The sequence below is a fragment of the Sminthopsis crassicaudata genome, chromosome 1 (assembly GCF_048593235.1).
Source record: "Sminthopsis crassicaudata isolate SCR6 chromosome 1, ASM4859323v1, whole genome shotgun sequence".
Lineage (NCBI taxonomy): Eukaryota > Metazoa > Chordata > Mammalia > Dasyuromorphia > Dasyuridae > Sminthopsis > Sminthopsis crassicaudata.
In genome coordinates this window covers 2120963-2143310 of record NC_133617.1, presented here as the reverse complement: position 1 = coordinate 2143310, position 22348 = coordinate 2120963, and the positions used below count along the sequence as shown (strand labels likewise).

At 39.5% G+C, this 22348-nt stretch overlaps 1 protein-coding gene across 1 annotated transcript; it reads right to left on the bottom strand.

The window, feature by feature from the left end:
• Window positions 1-1254: 1254 nt before the first annotated feature.
• LOC141555727 (vomeronasal type-2 receptor 26-like) lies at window positions 1255-19300 on the bottom strand. Its single transcript, XM_074289246.1, has 5 exons — window positions 19176-19300; window positions 18041-18332; window positions 9668-9740; window positions 5344-5454; window positions 1255-2189 (listed from the first exon to the last, which is right to left on the bottom strand). The coding sequence occupies exons 1-5, from the start codon at window positions 19298-19300 to the stop codon at window positions 1255-1257; spliced, it is 1536 nt and encodes a 511-aa protein (XP_074145347.1).
• Between the last annotated feature and the right edge of the window lie 3048 nt (window positions 19301-22348).

Sequence of the window (22348 nt, the reverse complement as noted above, 5' to 3'; positions counted from 1 at the left end):
CAACTTCCAAAACTTTTAGGTAAAAGGGAAAATATTGCAAATATCTAGAAAGAAAGAGTTCAAGTATGGTGAGAAGACAGTTCGGATACAAAAGATATTGTTGCTTCTTCTTTAAAGGATCAGAGTATTTGGAATGTGAATTTCTATAGAGCAAAGGAGCTAAGATTGTAACCGGGAATCACCTGCCCAGTAAAACTGATGATAAACCTTCAGGAAAAAAGTAGGAACTCAGTGAAGTAGAAGAATTCCAAGTATTTGTGATGAAAAGACCAGAGCCAAACAAAAATTTTGATTTTCAAATACAGAATTTAGAAGAATCACAAGTTGTTAATCAGGAAATGGAAATCATAAGGGACTTAACCTGATTTACCTCTTTACATTCTTACATGAGAGGATGATCCTTGTAATTCATGAGAAATTTCCCATTATTAGAAGAAGTATATAAAAACGAGTGAATAGGTGTGAACTGAATATGAATATGAAAGAATACTTTATGAAAGAAATAGCATTAAATTAAAGGGTTGGTGGAATATATTGGGAGAAAGGGAAAGGGAGAAGTAGAATGGCATAAATTATCTTTTATTAAAGAGGAAACAAAGCATTTAGTTTAAGGGAAGGAAGGAGGGGAGGGAGAGTGAATGAATATTATGCTTAAATTCATTCACCTAAAACTAACACTACATGGCTTGAAATCCAAAAGGGATTAAGAAAAAAAGGAAAAGGAAATATATGTACAAAAATATTGATGTCGCCTCTGTTCTTGGGGAAACAATAGGAAATTGAGGGAATTCTCATCAAATGAACAATCACTGAGGAAACTGTGGTATGTAATTGTGATGGAATACTTTGATGATTCTGTAACTATGATGACCGGAAAAATCTGGAAGGATATACATGAACATAGGAAAAGTGAAATATAAGGTAAACAAAGTCAAGAAATAGAGTGAACTGGTCACCTGCAAACAACTTTGCTTTTTCAGCAGCACAATGAGCCAAAACTACTCTGAAGGGCTTTATGATGAAAATGTTGATGTTACACAGTTTGTAAAATATTATTTTAAGAGTTCTTTTTATTAACCCAAGGAATGGTGCATGTATATTTCTCACCAAGATGTTTATATAAATATTTGTATAACTAAACTGTGGCTTCTCAATGGTTCTGGGATTGGGAAAGAAGGGAGAGAACGTGGAAGTCAAAGTTTTAAAAACAAAGAAAAAATATTGTTTTACATGGAATAGGGGAAAATAAAGATATCAAATTTTAATAAAAGAAGAATTCTTGCTCCTGGAATTCCCTTGATTCTTATTCTGTTTTGTGTTATTTTCCCATGATGTCAGGAGAATCACAAGACATTTGGGAATAAAAATGCAGCCCAGTAACACAGCGCTGGAGGCCAAGATGGAGAAGATCTCCACAATCATCACAGCTTTCCCTTTGGAGCTCTGATATGTGGGGAGGAAAGAGATCCAGACACTGCAAAACACCAGCATGCTGAAAGTGATGAACTTGGCTTCATTGAAGGCATCAGGCAGGTTTCTGGCCAGGAAGGCTATGGTGAAACTTCCCAGGGCCAGAAAGCCCATGTAGCCCAGAACACAGTAAAATGCAAAGGCGGAACCCTCATTGCATGTGAGGATGATGTGCCTGGATTCAGAGTGTGTGTCTGCTTCTGGAAAGGGGGGAGAGGTTCCCAACCAAATGGCACAGAAAAGCCCTTGAATTCCAGAGCAGATGAGAACAACACAGTAGGGCACTCTAGGATGAAGGAATATCCGCATCCTGCTCCCTGGCCCTGTAACCCTGAAAGCCAGAACCACTATGATGGTTTTGGCCAAAATGGAGGAAACGGCCACTGTGAACACAACAGCAAATACTGTTTGTCGGAAAAGGCAGGAAGCAGTGGTGGGACGGCCCACAAAGAGCAAGGAGCAGAGGAAGCAGAAGGAAAGGGAGGTGAGGAGCAGGTAACTGAGGTTCCTGTTATTGGCTTGCACTATGGGAGTGTCTTGGAATTTCACAAAGACCCACAGAACCAGGGCCGTGAGCAATGAGAGTGAAAGAGCTACAGCTGTCACTGCCTTCCCCCAAGGGTCATTCACATCCAGGAAGGTCACAGTCTTGGGGAGGCAGTGATCTCTCTGCTCATTGGGATATTCATCCTCTGGGCACTTCTGACACTGCTCAGCATCTGCAGGAGACAAACAAGGACTAAAAGTTTAGATTAAAATATTTCTCTTCATTCCCGCAGCAGGAAATAGTCAGGAGAGCTGCAGCAAGTCCTTCTGCTTCCATAGGATGCAAAATCCCATTCTCTCTTTACTGGATGACACAGTCACTGGTAAGTTCTTTGATACACTGGCCAGATCAGCTCTGTTAAAGCCCTTGATCACTGTTGGCTTGGATTCAGGTTCTCGTTATTCCTTTTATGTAAGTGATGTCACCTTCTTCTTAACTTAATCACTAAGGACAGTAAGCTTAGACAGTGGAGCCCTTCAGTATCAAACATTCAGATTACTTCTGTGTTGTGTTGGGGAACAACTCAAATTGAAGAGCTGCCGGTATCCATACTTCCTCATTCTTTCCAGCTCCCAGTTTACACCTTTCCACAACCAATTGATATGGATTTTAAATATTTTCTTGGTAGATACAGTGCATGTATTTTTGTCTTCTCTGTTGGAATAGAAGCTCCCTGAATGAAGGATTCACTTCCTTTTTATCACTCTGTCTCACTATTTATGACCAAGTTCTTCTCATACTAAATAACTATTGATCGACTGATTAATGACTTATTAAATAGCTGGCAAGTTTCTTATAGAAAACTTGTTTCTTTTGTTTTGGAAGTGTTCCTTGTATTTATCCTATGAGAAATGAAGCCTTCCCAGGATACAGTTAATAATCAAAATGATAACCCGTTAAGGCCTTCATTTCATCAATTAATTTAAAGAAACATTCTCTTTGGATCCTCAATGGGATTCTTTCACTAGTATTTGAAATATTGGATTGACCTTATTTTACCCCTAGCTTTCAGATCCAAGAGACCTGAAATTAGCATCTGGACCACTTCAGTGACCCACTAGACCCTTTATTTCTATCAGAAGTCTCTCTGTTGCCTAATTTTTTTTTCTCCTTATTGAGTCTTCCCTTTTTCTAAGATCTTCCCAAATCTTTTATTGCCCCGACACATCTGCAGTGAAAACCCCAAGAGACATGCTAGCTATGTCACAAGTTGCCATCAGCTGTTTCAATTTTACTCTGCATTATCAGTAAGAACATGACTACTTGAGAATGAATAGGACTTGAAGTCAAGAAAGTCAGAGTTTACAGCCTGTGTCAGAAACACAATTATTATGTGACTCTGGGCAATTAATATCCTTTAGTCTGCCTTTGTTTTCCTTTCAGTGAAATAAGGATAATAATCACACTATTTTTGTAAGGTTATTATAAGCATCAAATGAGAGACAACATGTAGCACAAAATTGAGCCTCTATTTACATGGTTTTTATAATTTTTAGCACCATCATCCTCATCCTTCTCATCACTAAATCAAGAATTTGCCTTCATTGCAGGGGAGAGACCCATGTGTGACCCACTAGTAGGCAGCAGATGAACTTAAGGGAGGGCCTAAATTTTGTACAAATTGTAGGATCTTCCCATAGAAGCAGCCTTTTTCTGCTTTCCTCTTTTGCCTTCTCTCTTGGATTCAAAACCATGTAAGGCCAGGCTCAAATGCAATACTATTGAATAAGCCATGGCCACACCCATTCTGCTTTGAGCTTGTGATGCAGTGTTGACTCCACAAGCCTGTGACCCACGTGGTGATTTCCTTATCCCATTACTCATTTCTTAACCTCCTGAGCAGATTAGTTATCTGATGTTACTCCATGTGCAGTGTGATGAAAACAGGTGATGGCCATGAAGGGGCAGATGTAGTTTTAATACTGGGGAAGTTACTCTGCCCCACAATGTGGGCCCAGAAAACAAGGCCCAGCTAAATGCCTGACCTTCTTAGGTAGAGATTGTTCCTGCTGCTGGGGCTCCCTCTAACCAGAAGTCCCAGGTCCACTCCTAGGGCTATCCCTGCTTTTAAATGTGTTGATTAAAATGTCAGGGGAAAAGGCCAATTTGTTTAGCATTCCTCACTATGCCCGACTTTTTGTTACTATATTGTTCAATACCATAAAGCAGTAGAAGAATGAAATGTGGAAAGGCAATATTGGATCATCAGTAGAAAGCGCTTGGATGACTCCTATGGAGTTTACACAGTCAGCTAACTGCTCTGGCTTTCATATGGGACATGAAGCATGATCTCTGAAGACCCTGCTAGTTTTCAGCTCTTGGTCAGTGTTGAGTAAAATTTCCTCTGAAACCAGGCCCATAAGTTAGAGAAAAGTCTGCAATCTATAATGTGTGGAATACCCCCCCCAAAATAGGTATCTTGCTTTTGCCTTTTCCATCTCAATATCTGTTTCTATTTCTGTCTCTCTATTCATTTCTTTCTATCTCTATCTCTGCCTTTGTCTCTCACTATCTGTCTGTTTCTCCCTTTCTATTTCTTGCAAAGACATCCCTTATCTATAAACTTATACATTTACATATATGTTGATACTTATGTACAACTATCATTTTCTATATATACATATAAATGTAAAGACACTTGTATATATTGTTTTTAATCTTTACCTTTGTGTATATCCATGATATACTATCTGGTTGTAAAAGGACAAGTGATTGCAGTTCATCAAAGAAATAAAATGATGAATAATTTCTTCATATATATTATCTTTCTCATTTTGCAGCAGGAAAAATTCACCATGTCATTGTGTTTGTACAATTCCTGGCTGTGTCTTGGCTAGTTGACTTCCACATATTTTGTCTTGTTTACACTTATATTGGATTTCTCTTTCTACCTCTCATTCTTGGCCTTTGTTGGTAACATACAAATGGCAGTGACAAATGTGGGTTTAGTTTATATCCACCAATTATGCTAAAATTATTAACTGTTTCAAGTAGTTTTTGTTGATTTTCAAGGATTCTCTAAACATACCATATATCCTGTAAAGAGTGATATTAGTTTTTTCATTGCATACATTAATTCCTTCAAATTCACTTTCGTCTCTTATTTTCAAAGGTAACATTTCTAGTAGAAAGATTCATAATATTGGTGAGAATGTGCATTCTTGTTTTTGCCCTTTATCTTATTTGAAAAGTTCCTTACTTTTGCTCTTTCTCTAAATTATCAATTATCGAGACTGTAACATTTCTAGAAAATTGACACAAAAGTATATCCTCAGTTTTTTTCACTAGCAGGGGTCCTGTGAAGCGAGCTCCTTGCAGTAACTCACCCATATGACTGGAGATTTCTCCTTGTGAGCATGGGGAACAGCTGAAGCAACAAGGAGGCTTCCCCTCCAAAGGCAACTTCCTGAATCCAGCAGGACATCTTGCACTACATACTGCAGAGGGAACCTAAGATAGTGACAGGAGAATGGAATAAACATTTTTAGCTGATAGCTATTTATGTTTGTGAAGAAAAACTCAGCTGTTTTTTGCCATTCTGGTTTATGAATGATCACACAATCCAATTTACTCTTTCCATTTGTCACCCATTCTTCTGCAACACTCAGTGAGAAACTTCCTATTAAACCATTCACAAAAAGGTATTTCATACCCTGGTCATTTATAACATAGCCCATATATTGGCTAATTACAGAGAAGTTGACTTCCCCAGTCTCAGTTATACATGTGGGAGATATCTCAACAAGACCCTGAAGCTTCTCTTTGGGCAGGGCCATTGTACTTCAGGTGCTGTTTCCAAAGCAATGTGAATATTGAATCCCTAGAAGTATTCCTCATAAGATCAAGGGTTCAACAAGGATGTCCATGAACACCACTATTATGCAATTGTACTGGAAATGTTTTCTTCAGTAATAAGTGATGAAAGAAAAATTGAAGGAATTAGTGAACTCAAAGAAAAACCAAAAATAAAACTTTTGGCCGATCAAGTGCCAGATTGGATTTTGGAGAGACAGAACCCAGAAACATTTGGAATGTAACTTTTCAGCTTAATATATATTGGAATGCCTTCAGGACAGGTCTGTGTGGACAGCAAAGGTGGATCATGGCCCAGCAGAGGTGGGGTACCAGCACTGGGAATTTAGTGGGAGGTTCTTAGCCAAAGTACAGCAACAGTGCCTACTGTGTCCTCATCCAGAAAGCCAGGGCATCAGCAGTTCTGCTGTGAGAACTCCAGGGCAAACATAGAAGAGAACCGGGAAGTCAGTGAATCTCAGCAAGTCAGCTTAGTGCAAAACCTGAAGCACCATTAGCCCCACACAGTCTGTGAGAGACCCTATTCTTCTGCAAAAGAAACTTGAGACAATCTCTTGTGTGTCCAAGGAACAGAGCCCAAATTTCAAGAGTGAACAGACCAGCAAAAAAAGGCTCTGACCATAGACAGATATCAGTCAGGGAAGATCATAATAGAAGCCTGGAAGAGGATAACAATGGCAAAATGTCTATGAGTAAATTCTCAGAGGGGAATATGAATTCAGGTCAAGCTCAAAAGCCTCTATTGAAAAAGCTCAAAAAAGATCTTTAAAAAGAGATGTAAGGAAAAGTTTGCCAGAATAAGAATTATGAAGGAAATTTATGACAATTTGGAAATAATATCCCAAGTTTGGAAAAAGAAATAAAAAAATGCCTAGAAGAAAAAACTCCTCACAAAACAAATTTGGCAAAATGGGAAAAATATAGAAGATAATTATTTCTTAAAAATCAATTTGAGGAAATTGCAAAAGAAAATAACACCTAAAATAAAATTGGAGAAATGAAAAAAAAAAGCCATAGAACAAAAATTCCTCTGAAGTACAATTGGCCAAATCTAAAAGGAGATGAAAGACTCAAAGAAAAAAAGTAATTCACTAAAACTTAGACTCTGATAAATGGAAATGATGACTCAACTAGACATCTAGAATTAATGAAATAATAGGAAGAATAAGTGAATAATTTGAAGAAAATATAAAATATTCATTGGAGAAACAAATGATGTGGAAAACAGAAGCAGGAGTGACAAAATAATAATTAGTGGATGTTGTGAAAACCATGATAAATAAAAGAGCCCAGTAAACATATTTCAGGAAATCATCAAGGAAAACTGTTCTGATATTTGAGAAGCAAAAGGTAAAATTCATTGAACGAATACACAGATTACTTCCTTAAAGAGAAGTAAAATGAAACCTCGAAGAAATATTGCAGCTAAGTTCCATGATCAAGGGGAAAATTTTGCAAGATAACAGAAAAAGAAGCAAAAATCAAAGCACCACCATCAATATTATCCAGGACTTAAAAAACTACTACATTAAAGGATTTGAGGGCATAGAATACTATATTCTGGGAGGTAAAAGAGTTTGGACAAAACCAAAAATCAGCTACTCAGAAAAATTAAGCATTATCTTTCTGAGGGGAATTAGATATTTGATGAAATAGGAACATTTCGATCTTTTCTGATGCAATGACCAAAGCTATAAACAAAATGAAACTTTAAATACAAGAATAAAGAGTGTCAGAAAAAAAGTTAAATCAGGATAAAAAAGAGGGAAAGTGTAACTAGGCAGAAGGTATAGAAATAAGTGAACATTAATGTGATAATATAAAAAATAAATTAAAAGTGGAAAATAATTGTATTGGCAGAAGAAAAAGGGGAAGTAAAATGAGCTAATGACATCATGCAAAGAGGGACACACGGCCTATTACATTATAAGGAAAGAAGGGTGAGGTATGAACATGGATGGACTCTAAATCTCCTGGGTTTGGACTCACAGAGGGAATATCCTACATATATTGTTAGGTACTGAAATTTTTTTCACTGTCTTAAGTAGAAATGGGATTGGGAAAAAAAAAAGAAAGCTAATGGAAGGGAAGCCAGAAGTAGAAGGGAACAGGATGAAGATAATGGGAAGTGACTGAAAAGAGGTAGGACAGATTGAGGGATGTGAGGATTAGAAACAAAACACTGGTGAGGAGGGAAAGGGTGAAGGGGAGAGAAAAGTATAATGCAGAAATCATAAATTGCTGAGAAATACAGAGTTAGTAATCTTAAGTGTGAATGTGAATGGGATGGGCAAGCCCAGAAAAGAGAAGTAGAGAGCAGAATGGATTAAAGGCCAGAATACTCAATATATTGTTTGAAATAAACAAATGTGAAGCAATAATATACATACAGATTAAAGGTAAACAGTAGAACAGAATATATTATTCTTCAGCTGAAGTAAAAAAACAGAAAAGCAGTAGTGATCCTGATCCCAGAGCAAGTAAAACCAAAAATAGATAGAATTTAAAGAGATAAGGGAGAACACAGAATGTTACTGAGGAATACCAGAGATAAAGAGATAAAATTAATACTAATGAATAGAACTGGGAGAACATTTTACAAAGTAGTAAGATTATATGATGATCAGCAGAACTTGGTTCATTTCAACAATAAGGTGATACAAGATAATTCTAATAGACTTTGGTCTTGGCTGTGAGTGTGTGTGTATGTGTGTGAATTGGGATTAAGTGACTTGCTCAGTGTCATAGAACTAGGCAATTTAGAGTGTCTCAGATTGGATGTAAACCCGTGGCTCCAAGGTCAGTGCTCTATCCTCTGTGACTAAACAAGATGTGGTGTATATAATAGTGAGAGAACAGTGGTGTACTATTAGACATGATAACCTGGTTGATTTTAGAAAAAGGTAAAGAGTTGCATGAAATAACAAAAAGTAAAATGCATTGAACTAAGAAAACATTTTGCACAGTAACAGCAATGGTTTTCCAAGAACACTTTTGAAGTCTAATTCATTTTGTGACTTATGATTTCTACAATCAATTACAAAGAACAGGTTGAAGTATAAACAATTTGCCTCAAAAGATAGAACATGGATAAGTTTGTTTACACACGCACACACACACACAGATAGATATACAGATACATTTTTTAGGAAAAAAGTGAGCAATGTGAAATGGAAAGTCATGGTTATATTTTGAATCCTCTATGTTGAGCTGCATAAAAGTTTTTTTCATTCTTTCCTATAGAAGGTGAAAACAAATACAAATTAAAATATATTTATGCCTTCTTTGAAAATGGTAAAGAATGGGAATATGAAATGAAATCTAAAAATTGAAGATTTGTTGAACTACCTATATTTCTAGATCTGTGTGAATACATAGATAAAAATTTACATATATATGTATATATATATATATGCAACAAAATTTCTCAGTGTTTAACAATATGCCTATGTAGATGTGCATAAATATAATAAAATATTATAGTGGTGTAAGAAATGACAAAGAGGATTGCTTCAGAGAAAACAGGGAAGACATGTATGAACTTATGACAAGTGAGACAGAACCAGGTCTTATAATCTAGCCATTTTCCCACCCAGCTGCACCTGTCAATAATGGAGAGTACACCACATAAGACAAGGATTCTTCCTGTTTAAGAGCATAAAGTAACATTAAACATGTGTCTGACCTTTGAACTCCATGCATGCCACTCTATAGCATTTGCACAAATTGTAAAATCTTGACTGAGCTGAGCTTCTGGGATGAAGTCCCCCACGTACAAAAGACGATCATTATAAAACTCATATACATAGTTCATAATGGCATACTGAGCCTCCGTACGTCTGTTCTCATCCACAAACACCTGCTCACCAACAACATTCTTAAATTGGGTGTTCTTCAGGTAGGAGTGTAGCTGAAAAAGAAGAGAAATGCTCATCAGTGAGTGGTACCTCAGGGAAAAGTAATACGAGAATTTATGGAGTCTTGGGGTCTGATTTTCAGGTGGGATCAAATCTGAGTTTCTTCTGGGACACATCTAGTTTATAATTTCAGTTTCACACTCAAGTCCTCATTGTTTCTCACCCCCTTTATTAATTTATTGCCAAGGTCTACTTGCAGCATCTCTCTAATATGTTCCCCTCCTGTTCTCTGCTACTGGAACATCCTCATGACTTCACACCTGAATTATGTCAATAGCCTCCTGGTGGGTGCCTCTGCCTTAAACCTCTCCTATTCTGCCCTTCATCCTGCCTTGGAAGGGATTATTTTGTAGTGCAGGCTAGACTGTGGCACTCCCATCCTTGATAATCTCCAGTGGTTTTCTCCCATCTCCAGGATGAACTATGAAACCATTTGTATGACTTTCAAAGCACTCAGTGTAAAGCAGTAGCTCAATACAGCAGCCACTGAATACACAGCACCTGAAGAAACTGCAGAAGTGGCAGCCATTTCAGGAGTTCTTGGACCACAGATGTTAATAGGGTTGAAGAGCTTGTCAGAAGGTATTACAGAGGTCATTTTTAAAGCCCTGGGACAGAACTCGCTTGTTTTTGCAGTATCCAGATCGAGCACATCTTCCTGCCTCACAGTTTGAGAATGAGAAAGAGAACTAGCACAGCAGAACATTTAGCAACATCAGAATATGGACCTTCTCACTCTTGTAGGGCAGGGAAAAGTGCTTGTGATAACTCACAGAACAGAATAGAGGCTGGATCATTAATAAAAATATTTCTTCAAAGATCAGACACCCTTGGAAGAACTGAAACTTCCAAGTCCCTAGAAGAATCCATGAAAATAGCTGCACAAAACTCCTGAATCTTGGGATATTGGCCCCTTTATCCTGGAAACAGGACACTACTCTAATAAACAGATAAAGTCAAATAACAGCCTGGGGAAATTGGTAAACAACACAAAATAGCTCTGATCATAGAAAATTACTGTGATGAACAGGAAGATGAAAAATCCATACTAAGAAGAAAATAACAAAATTAAAACTCCTTTATCCAAAATCCATACCATAAGTAAGAATTGGTCTAAAGCCACAGAAGAGTTCAAAATGAAATTTCAAAATTTTCAAAGGGAAATACAGAAAAATTATGAATATAAATGCGAGAGATATAAAAGAAAGCATAAAAAGACAATAGAGGAGAAAAAAAGGCTTAAAAATCAGAATTGGACAAATTGAATAGCAAATATAGACGCTCATTGAGGACAATATTTTCTTAAAAATTAAAACTAAGAAGGTAGAAGGTTGTAGAGAGCTGTTGTCTCCAGAAGCTGCTGGATCACTCTCTGGGAAGAGATCTGCTGTGTCTACTCAAATCTCTCAGACAGATTCTTCTTCCTGTAGTGAACCGTTGTCTCCAGGCAGTTGCTGTTAACTCTTGTCCAGAGAAGTGACTTCCCTTCCTGCAGAGAGCCCCATCAGGCCTGATGTAATGCAGAGACTTCTCCTCTTCCTGGAGTGCTGTCCTCCAGCCCTTGTCCTTCCCCAGTCCAATCTGCTCTCCAGGCCCAATGTTGCCTCTTTTATCCTCCCAGAGAATGGGCGAGGGATAATGCAAGGGCTTCTGGGAAGAAAGAACCACTTCAACCAATGAGCTTGCTCCTTCTAGCATTCCTAAGGTGTAAACTCCCTTTACAAGTCTGAGCCAGAGAACTGTCAAGTCAACCTGAGTTCTCACCTTGTAATTGTCCAGACAACCTGAATTCTCACCTAATAATCCTAACATCTCCCCTTTTCTTTTGATTTAGAACATAGGATAGTCATGACCTTGAAACATAAATCCATCAATATGGGAGGTATTACACATAATTACATAAATTACATAAGCACATAGTAACATAGTAACATAATACATGCTAGAAGTATATAACAAATAACATGATCAAATAATCATAAATTGAGAATTTATAAATGTCCATAAGTCCATTGTCCATTAGTCTCATCTTGTGTGAGGAAGTCCAATGATTCCTGTTGGTTTTAAAGTTCTTTAACAGTCTTTTTATTATCCATGCTCTGTCAGTGTCAGATGTTTCTTAGATCTTCTCCTTTATTTTGAGGTCTTTCTCTTTTTCTATCTCTCTTTGATGGACAAGGCGAATATGACTTGTTGGCACCCATCTATTTCCTTCTCCTGCTGAAGAAATACAAGCAAACCCTCTCTCCCAGGCAGTTAACCTATCTAATTACCTTCTATTTACCACTTTCTAAATCTTTTCTCATCATCTGGCAATTACATTGGAATTGTTTGCACTGGACACAGCCCTGTTGGTTTAAAAGGCCTGTATTCTCCCCAAGTGTAATCCATTTTTGCAATCTGATTATCAGGTAATCCCTTTCTGCCATGTGATTGCTTTTCTGCTGGTTGATCACATCAGAGTCCTGACCTTCTAAAGGTTCTTTGGGTGTAACATCAGCTGCCATCATGTCCCAAGTCTTTTTTGCCTGGGGCCCTGGACCTGGGCCCCTCATCCCATTTACCTGAATTATTCTACACTCTGATGCCCAATGGAGTCCTCTGTTGCATTTTGGACATGGGGTTTTAAATCTTCTTTCATCCTGTCTTCTCACTGTATCTCCATACCTACACTGAGCTCTTAGATGTCCAATTTTTCCACATTGAAAACATCGCCGAGTTTCTCTTGAAGTCCCTTGCCAGGAAGGACCCTGTCTTTCCACATTCATCATTGTCCTGGTGTAAAAAGCATTTGTTCCCACTGTAGCACAGCATCTTATGATCTCCTCTAAAGGAGCATCTTTGTCTAATCCCCATATAATTCTTTTGCAAATCTCATTGGCATTTTCCTTAGCCAGATGTCTGGTCATTATTTCTGTAGCTGCATTTTCTCCAATAGTTCTTTTGACAGCAGTTTGCAAACGTCCCACAAAATCTGCAAAAGGTTCATTGGGACCTTGCTCTATTTTAGTGAAAGCCTCTCCCTGATCTTTCTGTCAAGGGAGGACACCCCAAGCTTTTATTGCAGCCTTAGCAATTTGCTCATATATTGTCATGGTATAATTAATCTGTTCTGAATTCTCTCCATACCAACCTTCACCAGCTAAGTGCTCAAAAGTGAATTGTGTGTTAACTCCTATTTCCAAATTGCATCTGACTTGAATTTTACATAATTCATGAAATTCCACAAGCCATAGGAAATTTTCTCCAGGTTCCAGACATGTCCTTGCTATGGATTTCCAATCATTCAGGGTTAGGACTTCTTAAGACAAACCATCTAGTAACATTTTAACATAAGCTGATGTAGCCCCATAAAGGGTACAACCTTTTTTCAAATCTTTAATTTTATTGAAATCTAAAGGTGCATATTTTCTCCTTTTATGGCCTACAGAGTCAATCTCTTCAATCACAGGATATGCATGTATAAAATCACTTATATCCTGTCCTTCTCTCTTAGCTTTAACCAATGCTTTTTCTAATCTTGTCATAGGTTTAGACTGCTTCACAGACAATTCTGTTTGTGTTTCTGCCTCTTCCTCTCCTCCTTCTTGCTCCACCCCTGAAGGGTTAATTGAGGGAGGAGATGGGAGGTGCTCCTGTTGCTGTTGCTCAGAATTATACTTAACTTCATTGTTATCTGATTCATCCTTTTTTACCTAGTTTAGTTGACACCTCCCATTTTGCTCCTTCATCTCTTCCTTTAGAATAACATTTTTTAAAGCCAATTGGATTACATTGTATATATGAATTGTATCTTTGGAAATTGAGTTTGGCCTGGAATTGTAGTGTTCACCTAATTGCTTTCCTACTAATTCCCATTCATCTGGATCCAATTCTTCTTCCAGAGAAAAAGAAGGACATATGACCTTCACAGTTCTTAAAAGTTCAGTAATCTCCTCCAAAATTATAATCAGGCCTTGGCTTTTCATAACCTTGATGATGCTCTCTAAACATTTTCCTTGAACAGAAGGTGTTTGCCCCATTTCACTATAAGAGATAGCTGGTTTAGCTCTTAACAAGTAGCATGCTCACCTTAATCTTTAACAAAGTTTCCTTGTTACTCACGGTTCTGGGTCAGAGAGACTGAGATCTGGATGGGAGGCTTTTCCACTGGAATCAGGATTGTGTCTGTCCCTGTTCGGGCGCCAAATTGCGAAGGTCTGGTCTAGCTCCTCTTGTCAGGATAAGCAAAAGGTCCTGGCCCCACGTTGGGCGCTAATTGTAGCGAGCTGTCGTCTCCAGAAGCTGCTGGATCACTCTCTGGGAAGAGATCTGCTGTGTCTACTCAAATCTCTCAGACAGATTATTCTTCCTGTAGTGAACCGTTGTCTCCAGGCAGTTGCCGTTAACTCTTGTCCAGAGAAGTGACTTCCCTTCCTGCAGAGAGCCCCATCAGGCCTGATGTAATGCAGAGACTTCTCCTCTTCCTGGAGTTCTGTCCTCCAGCCCTTGTCCTTCCCCAGTCCAATCTGCTCTCCAGGCCCAATGTTGCCTCTTTTATCCTCCCAGAGAATGGGCGTGAGATAATGCAAGGGCTTCTGGGAAGAACCACTTCAACCAATGAGCTTGCTCCTTCTAGGATTCCTAAGGTGTAAACTCCCTTTACAAGTCTGAGCCAGAGAACTGTCAAGTCAACCTGAGTTCTCACCTTGTAATTGTCCAGACAACCTGAATTCTCACCTAGTAATCCTAACAGAAGGTAATGGCACTTTAAGAAATAAAAGAAAAAGCCCAAAGGGAAAATAATGGAAAACAATATGTAGTATCACAATGGAAAATGCTGAGCTGGAACACAGATAGAAGAGAGAACATTTAATATTATAAGACCACAAGAGTTCTACAATGAAAAAGAACATAGATTCTATGTTTCAAGAAAGTATCAAATAAATTCCTCCTGCATTCTAGAATATGAAGGTAAAATAGACCATGAAAGAAGTCACAAAACACGTACTTAAAAAGATCTACAGAGGAAGTCACCAGGGATATTTTAGCCCAATTCTAGACCTCCAAGTTGAAGGAGAAAATATTGCAAGGAGGCAGAAAGAAGCTGCAGTTAGGATGACCAAAGACTCCTCATCTTCTTAAATGAAAGATCAGTGTGCTTGGAATAAGATAATTTCAAGAAAAAAAGGATCTAGCTTATAACTAAGGATCAACTACCCAGAAAACCTAAGTTCAGTCCTTCAAGGAAAAAATGGATTCCTAATGAAATAAAAGGCCTTCAAATATTTATGATAAAAAAAAGTCCAGAGCCCAATAGTAAATATGAAACCTAAGGTTATTTACAACTCTAAGACTCTAGGAAGGAAATTTCATTTTAACTTTATATGCAATTTGACAAATGTTGGAAACCAACAATAAAATTTTTGAGGAATATACAATCAGAATAATTTTAGAAAGTGAAAAGTCTTCAATGTCTCCTGTGTCCCACTTCTGGCTAAAATACATACTCAAAAAATCATAACTAAAAAGGCAGCACACTTTCCATATTACCTGCCATGCATGAGGCAATGCAGATTCTTCAATTCCCAAGGACCTTTTCTCAGATCTTTTCATCAGTATTTCATGGAGAGCCCAAGCCACAGCATAAAAAGCATTGTAGATATTGTAAGTCAAGGAGGAGGATGCCATTTCCACAGGGTAAAAAGGTAAATATTTCATGGAGGCATTTGGTAAATATAAATCTTGCTCTGGGATATCTGGTTGATCTGAGCATTTCAAAGGTGATGGCCTATATGCTTGAAGAAGATTATTCTCCTTATTTACAGAGAGCATAATCTCCCTGATAAAACTCTCAAACCCAGGGACTGGAGTAGTCAAGTGTGAAAAGTAGAGAGAAGCATGGAAAGTGAAACCATAATGGTACAGGGCTCTCAATGTAGTGTCTGAATGAGATGTGGAAATCCACACCTTCTTGGTTAGAAATAAATATCCTGGTGGGTTTCTCATAATTGTTGATGAGTCTGTGTCAGGATGGATGACAATGACTTTAACTTCTGAAGTTAAGATCCTGGACTTGAAGGTCTCAGCTGTCTCCCTATTTTTTCTGTCACTGAGAGGGACCTTCTCTGTAAAGGACAAACAAACTCTATTCCTTTTCATTTCCTCTCTCATTTCTCTGAGGAATTCCTCACCTCTCATGTCATCAATGACAATCAGACCTATCCAGTTCCATTGAAAATACACCAATAAGCGGACAATACCTCGATGAAGAGCAGAGGATTTGTGGGCCATCTGATAGAGGGAAGGAAACTGGGCTTTGTCACCAAGAGTGGAATCAAATGGACCATAAGTAATCTGGATTAGGAAAAAAATATGAATGAGCAGGTGCATGCTGCTACTGAGGGAACTAAAGTAAAATACACTTATTTATATTGGCATATGTACTGTTAGAAGAAAGTTTTAGATTTTATTGTAAAGTTTATCCCAGATAACAATTTCTATCTGAAAGTCCCTCTATTTATGTCTTGAAATGTATTGTTTACTCTCCAAGAGACATTAGAACGTCTGCCCCAAAATTTGTTAATCATTACCACAATCTTTGGCCGAACATCTGTGTCATTGACAAAAAAACAGATATTCATGGACGGCATAAGAAGGCTGATAAAAATTCAATTCATCTATGACAAATAGTGTTTCAGATCTGAGGGTCAGATATATACCCTCACATCACAGTAGGAAAGACTCTGCCTATTTGGTGAAGGAGACTTCATCAACCTATCCTGCCATGTTCTCTCTGATCAGAATCAAGGAAAAATAATCCCAGATGTGACAGGTTTCCTTTTTTCTAGGCCAGACTTCCTGCAGTTATATTATCTGGCAACAAAGATGCTAGATGAACCCTTTCTCATGATTCCCTCAATGAGACAGGTCAGCATGTTTCAGCAAGGACATCTAGAGTTAATTCCTACACTCTGTGAGCTTGTAAGTTTTTGTTTTTACTCTTCTCCAAGTATATGGTCAGGACTATTTATAATTTCAATGTTAGTGACACAACAAAGATCCCAAGTGATTTTTCTCCAAGGGCCTTAAATATTGAATATTAAAGAAATTATAGTTAAATAATGTTACATTAAATCAGAAGAGCTTTAAAATAAGGGATGTGGATATAAATGGAGAGAGGCTTCCAGTCCTTCACCTTTTCATATGCATAGTTATATATTCAAAACTGACTTCCAGTTTCTTTAAATGAAACCATCTAAATTTTCATTGTTTCTCTTCCATGAAATCATCCCCAATTTTCTTCTTACTTCTGAACATACAAAACAGTCTCTCATCTGACTGACCAATGGCAAAGTTCACTAAGCAGCCAGCTTAAACTACAGTGCTCAGAGAGGTCTCTTTTCAGTTTGGAAAAGATGAGGTGCTTTCTGAAATGTTGCTCCTTGCACTGTATGTTTCTGCTCTCCTTCTGTGCCCATTAATAAAAATAGTATTCTCTTTGAATGCAATGTCAAGAATGTTCTCAAACTCTGGTACATTCCTAAAAGTGCTTATGAAGTTCTTAGGACAGCTCTGTGGACAGGCTTCCCAGTGCTCCCCAAAATAAGCACCTTATGCATCAGTGCTCAGGCTCAGTTTCCTTTTATAAATAATTCTCATCTCAGTAAATTCTGGACTAATAGTGAGGGGCTAAGTGATCATGAAAAATGAAGCTCATAGGATGAGATGTAAAAGACTGAAAGACCATTCAACTTAAAGTCAAAATGGTAAGATCTAATCAGTTCTCTTCCACCAGTGAATTGTGGGTGTTGAGTAAACACTTGAACTTCTCCAATCTTTATTGAACTTATCTTTATAATGGGCAAGTATAACTAGTTTTGCTCTAAGATCCTTTCTCGGGTTGAAGGCTAAATGCCTTCTTGGCTTACAATATGGTTGCTTTTCCAGGAGTTGCTCAATTTCCCTGATGATGAAGACAGTAGTTTGATCAGTCACTAGAGAGCTAAACGGATCTAAGAAAACCCAGATTAATTAGTATCTCAGTTAATCTTTAGCTGCATGATAACAATTTAACTTTTCTCAGTCACAATATTCTCCACTATAAATGGGAGTTATAAGAATATCTTCATTAAGAGTTTATTGTGAATATCAAAAGAAATACTTATGTAAAGCATTTTATTTTATTAAGGGTAGTATCAAATGCATTTTAACTTACTGCTGCTGCTCCTGCTACATCTACCACCAACACAACTGCTCTGACTACTGGATTGCACAGAAAACCAGAGAATGTATTAGGTTCTATCTAATTCACCTGGGGTAAACGGTAGCATTCAAGCAGGGTCCCCATCTGAACAGAGAGAGCTGATGTGGCTCCTCCAATGGCAGCAACAATCTTTCCTCTCTCTCTGCAGTTGTAATTAGGGATGAGCTGGTCTGTTCCAGATAGCCACCACAGGTAGTGCTCCAAGCTCCTTTCTTCACTGAAATGGGTGTTGTAAGTACGGTATCCCAGGGAAATGTTGGGCAACAGATTGGGATTCCTGTTAATCTCCTCCAGGGTGAATTCAGGCATGAAGAATTGTTGCAAATTTTTGTCAATAACTCTGGTGAATAAATGGTAAATGTTACAGAACATTAAAACAACCTTCACACAGAATTCCTTTCAGAAGAGGGACTTTCTCAACAATTAGACACAACTAAGGACTGCAATGGCTGTTTAGCTCCTTCCATTTGAATTCAAACTAGCCTCTGTCCATACACATTGTTCCAATATTCTTTTCTTTTTGTAATTTCTTAAAGGGTGAGGACTACTGGCTTTATGTCCTCACGTAACTTTGCTTGCTTGAGCCATTCACTCATTCCACAAGAAAACATGGGTTTTTGTGGACTCTAAAGAGTATAATGGAAGGGAGAAATAAGGTTCTGTGACATTATACTCACTTATATTCAATTTGCATCAAATTATCATCAGTACTGACAATATAGGGGCCTTGCCTTCTCCATGGGGTGCAGTTCTCAAGGAAAAATCAAATAATTCATAACACAGAAAAGGGCATTTGATTTAGAACAGGATTGTGATTTAATGTTTCAATGGTTGGAGAAACTTCTCCTCCTAGGTCAAAATTCCCACTTTTCCTAGATGATGAACATCAAATTGAATACACAAAACATATTAAAGCATTAAATGAATAACTAATAATTTATATCATTTAATGGCCTTCCTTAGACAAAAAATATACACAATTCTTATAAATGTTTATAAAAATATAGAGAGGAGAAAGGTTTTCTTTCTTCAACTCTGACGTTAAGGAGACACAATGAAAGCTGCCAAGAAGATACAAACATGAAGAGACAAGGAGAGGGGAGAGACTCATACTGAACAATGAGGACTTTTCTTACATCCTCTCAGTGGAAATGAGCACAGGCAGAGAGAGAGAGATACTTACTTAAAATCCCTACAAGCCTTGTTAGGATGACTCTGAAACCGCTTTGCTCCTGTGACATTGCTCACTTCAGGTGATAGTGAGGGTAAAAAGAAGCCGATCTCCACATCTCCACGCATGTAACTCATGGGTTGATCTTCATAGCACTTTTGCCCAGACCCTGGAAGCTGCAGCAGCAGAGACACAGCAAGGGAAGAAATGAGGCGAGAAATGCTTTTCACAATATGGGGCCACATCTCCCTGGACAGTAACCAAAGTTTTAACTCTGAGAAATGGAGCGACTGCTGATACTACTGCCAAGTCAGCTGCTGGAGTCAGGGACTGAGGAGGGACTTTTCTACAGAAACCTTAGCTCTGATCTCCAGGTCACGCTGGAGGAAACAGAGGGACATTAGTCAGGTCCATGTACAAGACAAGGACAAAGGTGCAAGATGAGTGACCGTTATATACTTTCTCTCTGTCTCCAGATACATTTATTTTTAGATAATTTTGAGTCCATTCATCTTACTCGATTTTCCTCAGAGAAATCTCAGTCTCAGAAGAATTCTGGGGACCAGCCTGCCTGGGGCATCTCCAGCTGAGTCCCTGCATCCAGGGAAATCATAAGTGCAAAATTACATTTTGACCTCTCTGTCCCTTGTGCCAAGTCAGGCTCCATCCCAGAAGTGCCTTTTGTTGGAAAATAGTTTTGGACCTGAATTCAGCCCATAACCTGTGATGGAGAAACCTGGAGAAATATTCTATTGTAGGACACAAGGTTTATTAAATCCTTCAGAGATGACAATTTCCGTAAAAGACGGTGAAATTGTAGCCTTGATGCTCATCCAGGCCCCTGCACCAGGGTCCACGTGAGACAGGTCTAGTGCTCTGGGCCCAGTATAATTCATTGTGAAGAGTCATTACAGACAGTCCAGTGCTCAGAGCTTTCCTCTGCCAGTGGGTCTCCCTCTTTCTATAGGATTGTAACATCCGTCTGTTAGAGATGAAAGGAGCCTCAGAGGTTCCTCAGTCCAGTATTTTTAGGTCAGATTTCCACTCTCCAACAATCAGAACAAAGCACCTGCAGGCCCATCTTCCCCACCTCAGAAGGTCAAAATCACAGGATCTTCAGCTTCACCTTTGCACTTTGGGCGGTGGGAGCAAAGACTTCTGAAGTCCCAGAGACATTTGGGGGAAATCTTTCATGAAATCTCTGCTTTACAGATGAGAAATGACTCCCAGGGGATTAGAATGACTTGTCTGCCTTTACACAATATGGAGCAGAACAATCCTGAGGTTTTACCCCAAAGCTAATTTCCTCCTTCTCCCAACCACTGCCCTTAGAGAAGGTCACAGGCGGAGTTCCTGCAGTCAGAAAGCCTTTGGAGCAGAGCTTGTGGCTCCATCCTTCAGCCTCCAGTCTGAGGGAGAGGCCCCCGAGTGCATGAGATGGGGCCACTTTCCTCAGTGATTCCAGTTCAAGAGATCAGTTTAGTCCTGGGGGAGGGGATGCTGCTCCTGGCAGCGAAAACCAGTCAGAGCTGAGGATGAAAAATGAAGAGAATCGTATACAAAACACTTTGGTAAATCTGCCTTTGCTATGTGATCCTAGGCCATCTTTCCCACCTGATTACCTATAACAAGATAAAGGAGCATATAGTCAGAAGAGACCTCAGAGACCTGGTGATGCTAGGTTGGTCCCTTCCTTCTCTAGATCCAGGAAATGGGCCCTGCAAGGTTCAGTGCTTTTGGTCAGGTCTAATCCTCAGTGACCCCATCTTGAGATCTCCCTACAGGGCTTTGCCGCTCCCCCTTTAAGGCCTTTGATTGATGAAGTAACTGAAGCAAACAAAGTGAAGGACTTGCCTTGGGTCACAAAGTGGTTCCAGTAAGTGCCTGAGGCAGATTTGAATTTGCCTCCTGTCACCTAACTGTCCCTATCCAATGTGAGACCCTTCCAATAGAAGATTCACTCTCAGATCTTCAGGGAACTTGCCCCTCCACATGGGGAGGTCAGGGTCCTCTCAGGGGCTCGTTCTTCCCACTTTGGAATAATCTGAGGGAAAAAATGTTAAAACAAAGCTTCATTATGACTCCTGTGTAGGGACTCCTCAAAATGCTCCTCACAGAGGATATTGGGACAATGAGGGAGGCTTCAGTCACCCACACACACCCACCCACACACACACACACACACACACACACACACACACACACACACACACACAGGCCATAGACACCAGAACATTTCCTGGGACATTTTGTGAGTAAAGAAGCTGTGGTAGAGACCAGTGGTTTGTAAGGACTTCGTTTCCAGGTGGATTCATCTGGGATCCTGCTGGGAGCCTTTGGACAAGGAGACTTCAGTCAGCCCTCCCCCTCTGGCAGAGAACTCTGGGAATTCCACAGAACTTTGTTTCTTTTGACTGTGACCTCCTCAGGACCTGCTTTTCACTGGGGATGTTGGAATGAATTTCTGGTAAAGACAAGGGGGAACTGATCCTTCAGGTTCTGAGGGGACCATTGCAGCCCATCCAGAACACTGACGAGACGACTGCCATCCTGGCTAGAAAAGGGAACAGGTGACACACAGGGGGACTGGCAGCAGGACGGCTGTCCATTTCCTTCTACAGAGAGAAGGCCCAACAGCAAGGACTCAGAACCAGGCATCTGAGATGCACCCAATAAGGGCCTATCATCCTTCTTCAACGGAAGGATTTCAGGGTGCTCCCTGAGTGCCTTTTCACAGGCCTTGAGGCTCAATGCCCTCTCTGGGCCTCTTTGGCATTAGAACGGGGAACCAGGAGCTCACAAATCTCTGCTGTGGCCTTTGGTCACACATTGATCCTCACAGAGGGAGTTCTCAGCACAGGCTCCTTTGATCACCCATCATTTACCCCCGGGGGATCCCAGCTGATCACTGCAGAACAGGTGGGGCCTATGGGAGAGGGTCCCAGGGCTCTCCAATCCTGCCCACGTCTATTGTTCTCTGGCCCCTGAGCTGGGAAGGGAGAAAGCCAAGCTAAGGGGGAGGGCAAGGGCTAAGTCAGGAGCTCCAGGGACACCTGGCTTGAACAAAGGGGCAGCTAAGGGGGGCAGAACATGGAGCTCAGGCTGCAGCCAGAGAGAACCGAGTCCCACTGTAGCCTCAGGCACCTTCTGGCTGTGGGACCTCTGATTACCTCAGTTTACCCTGA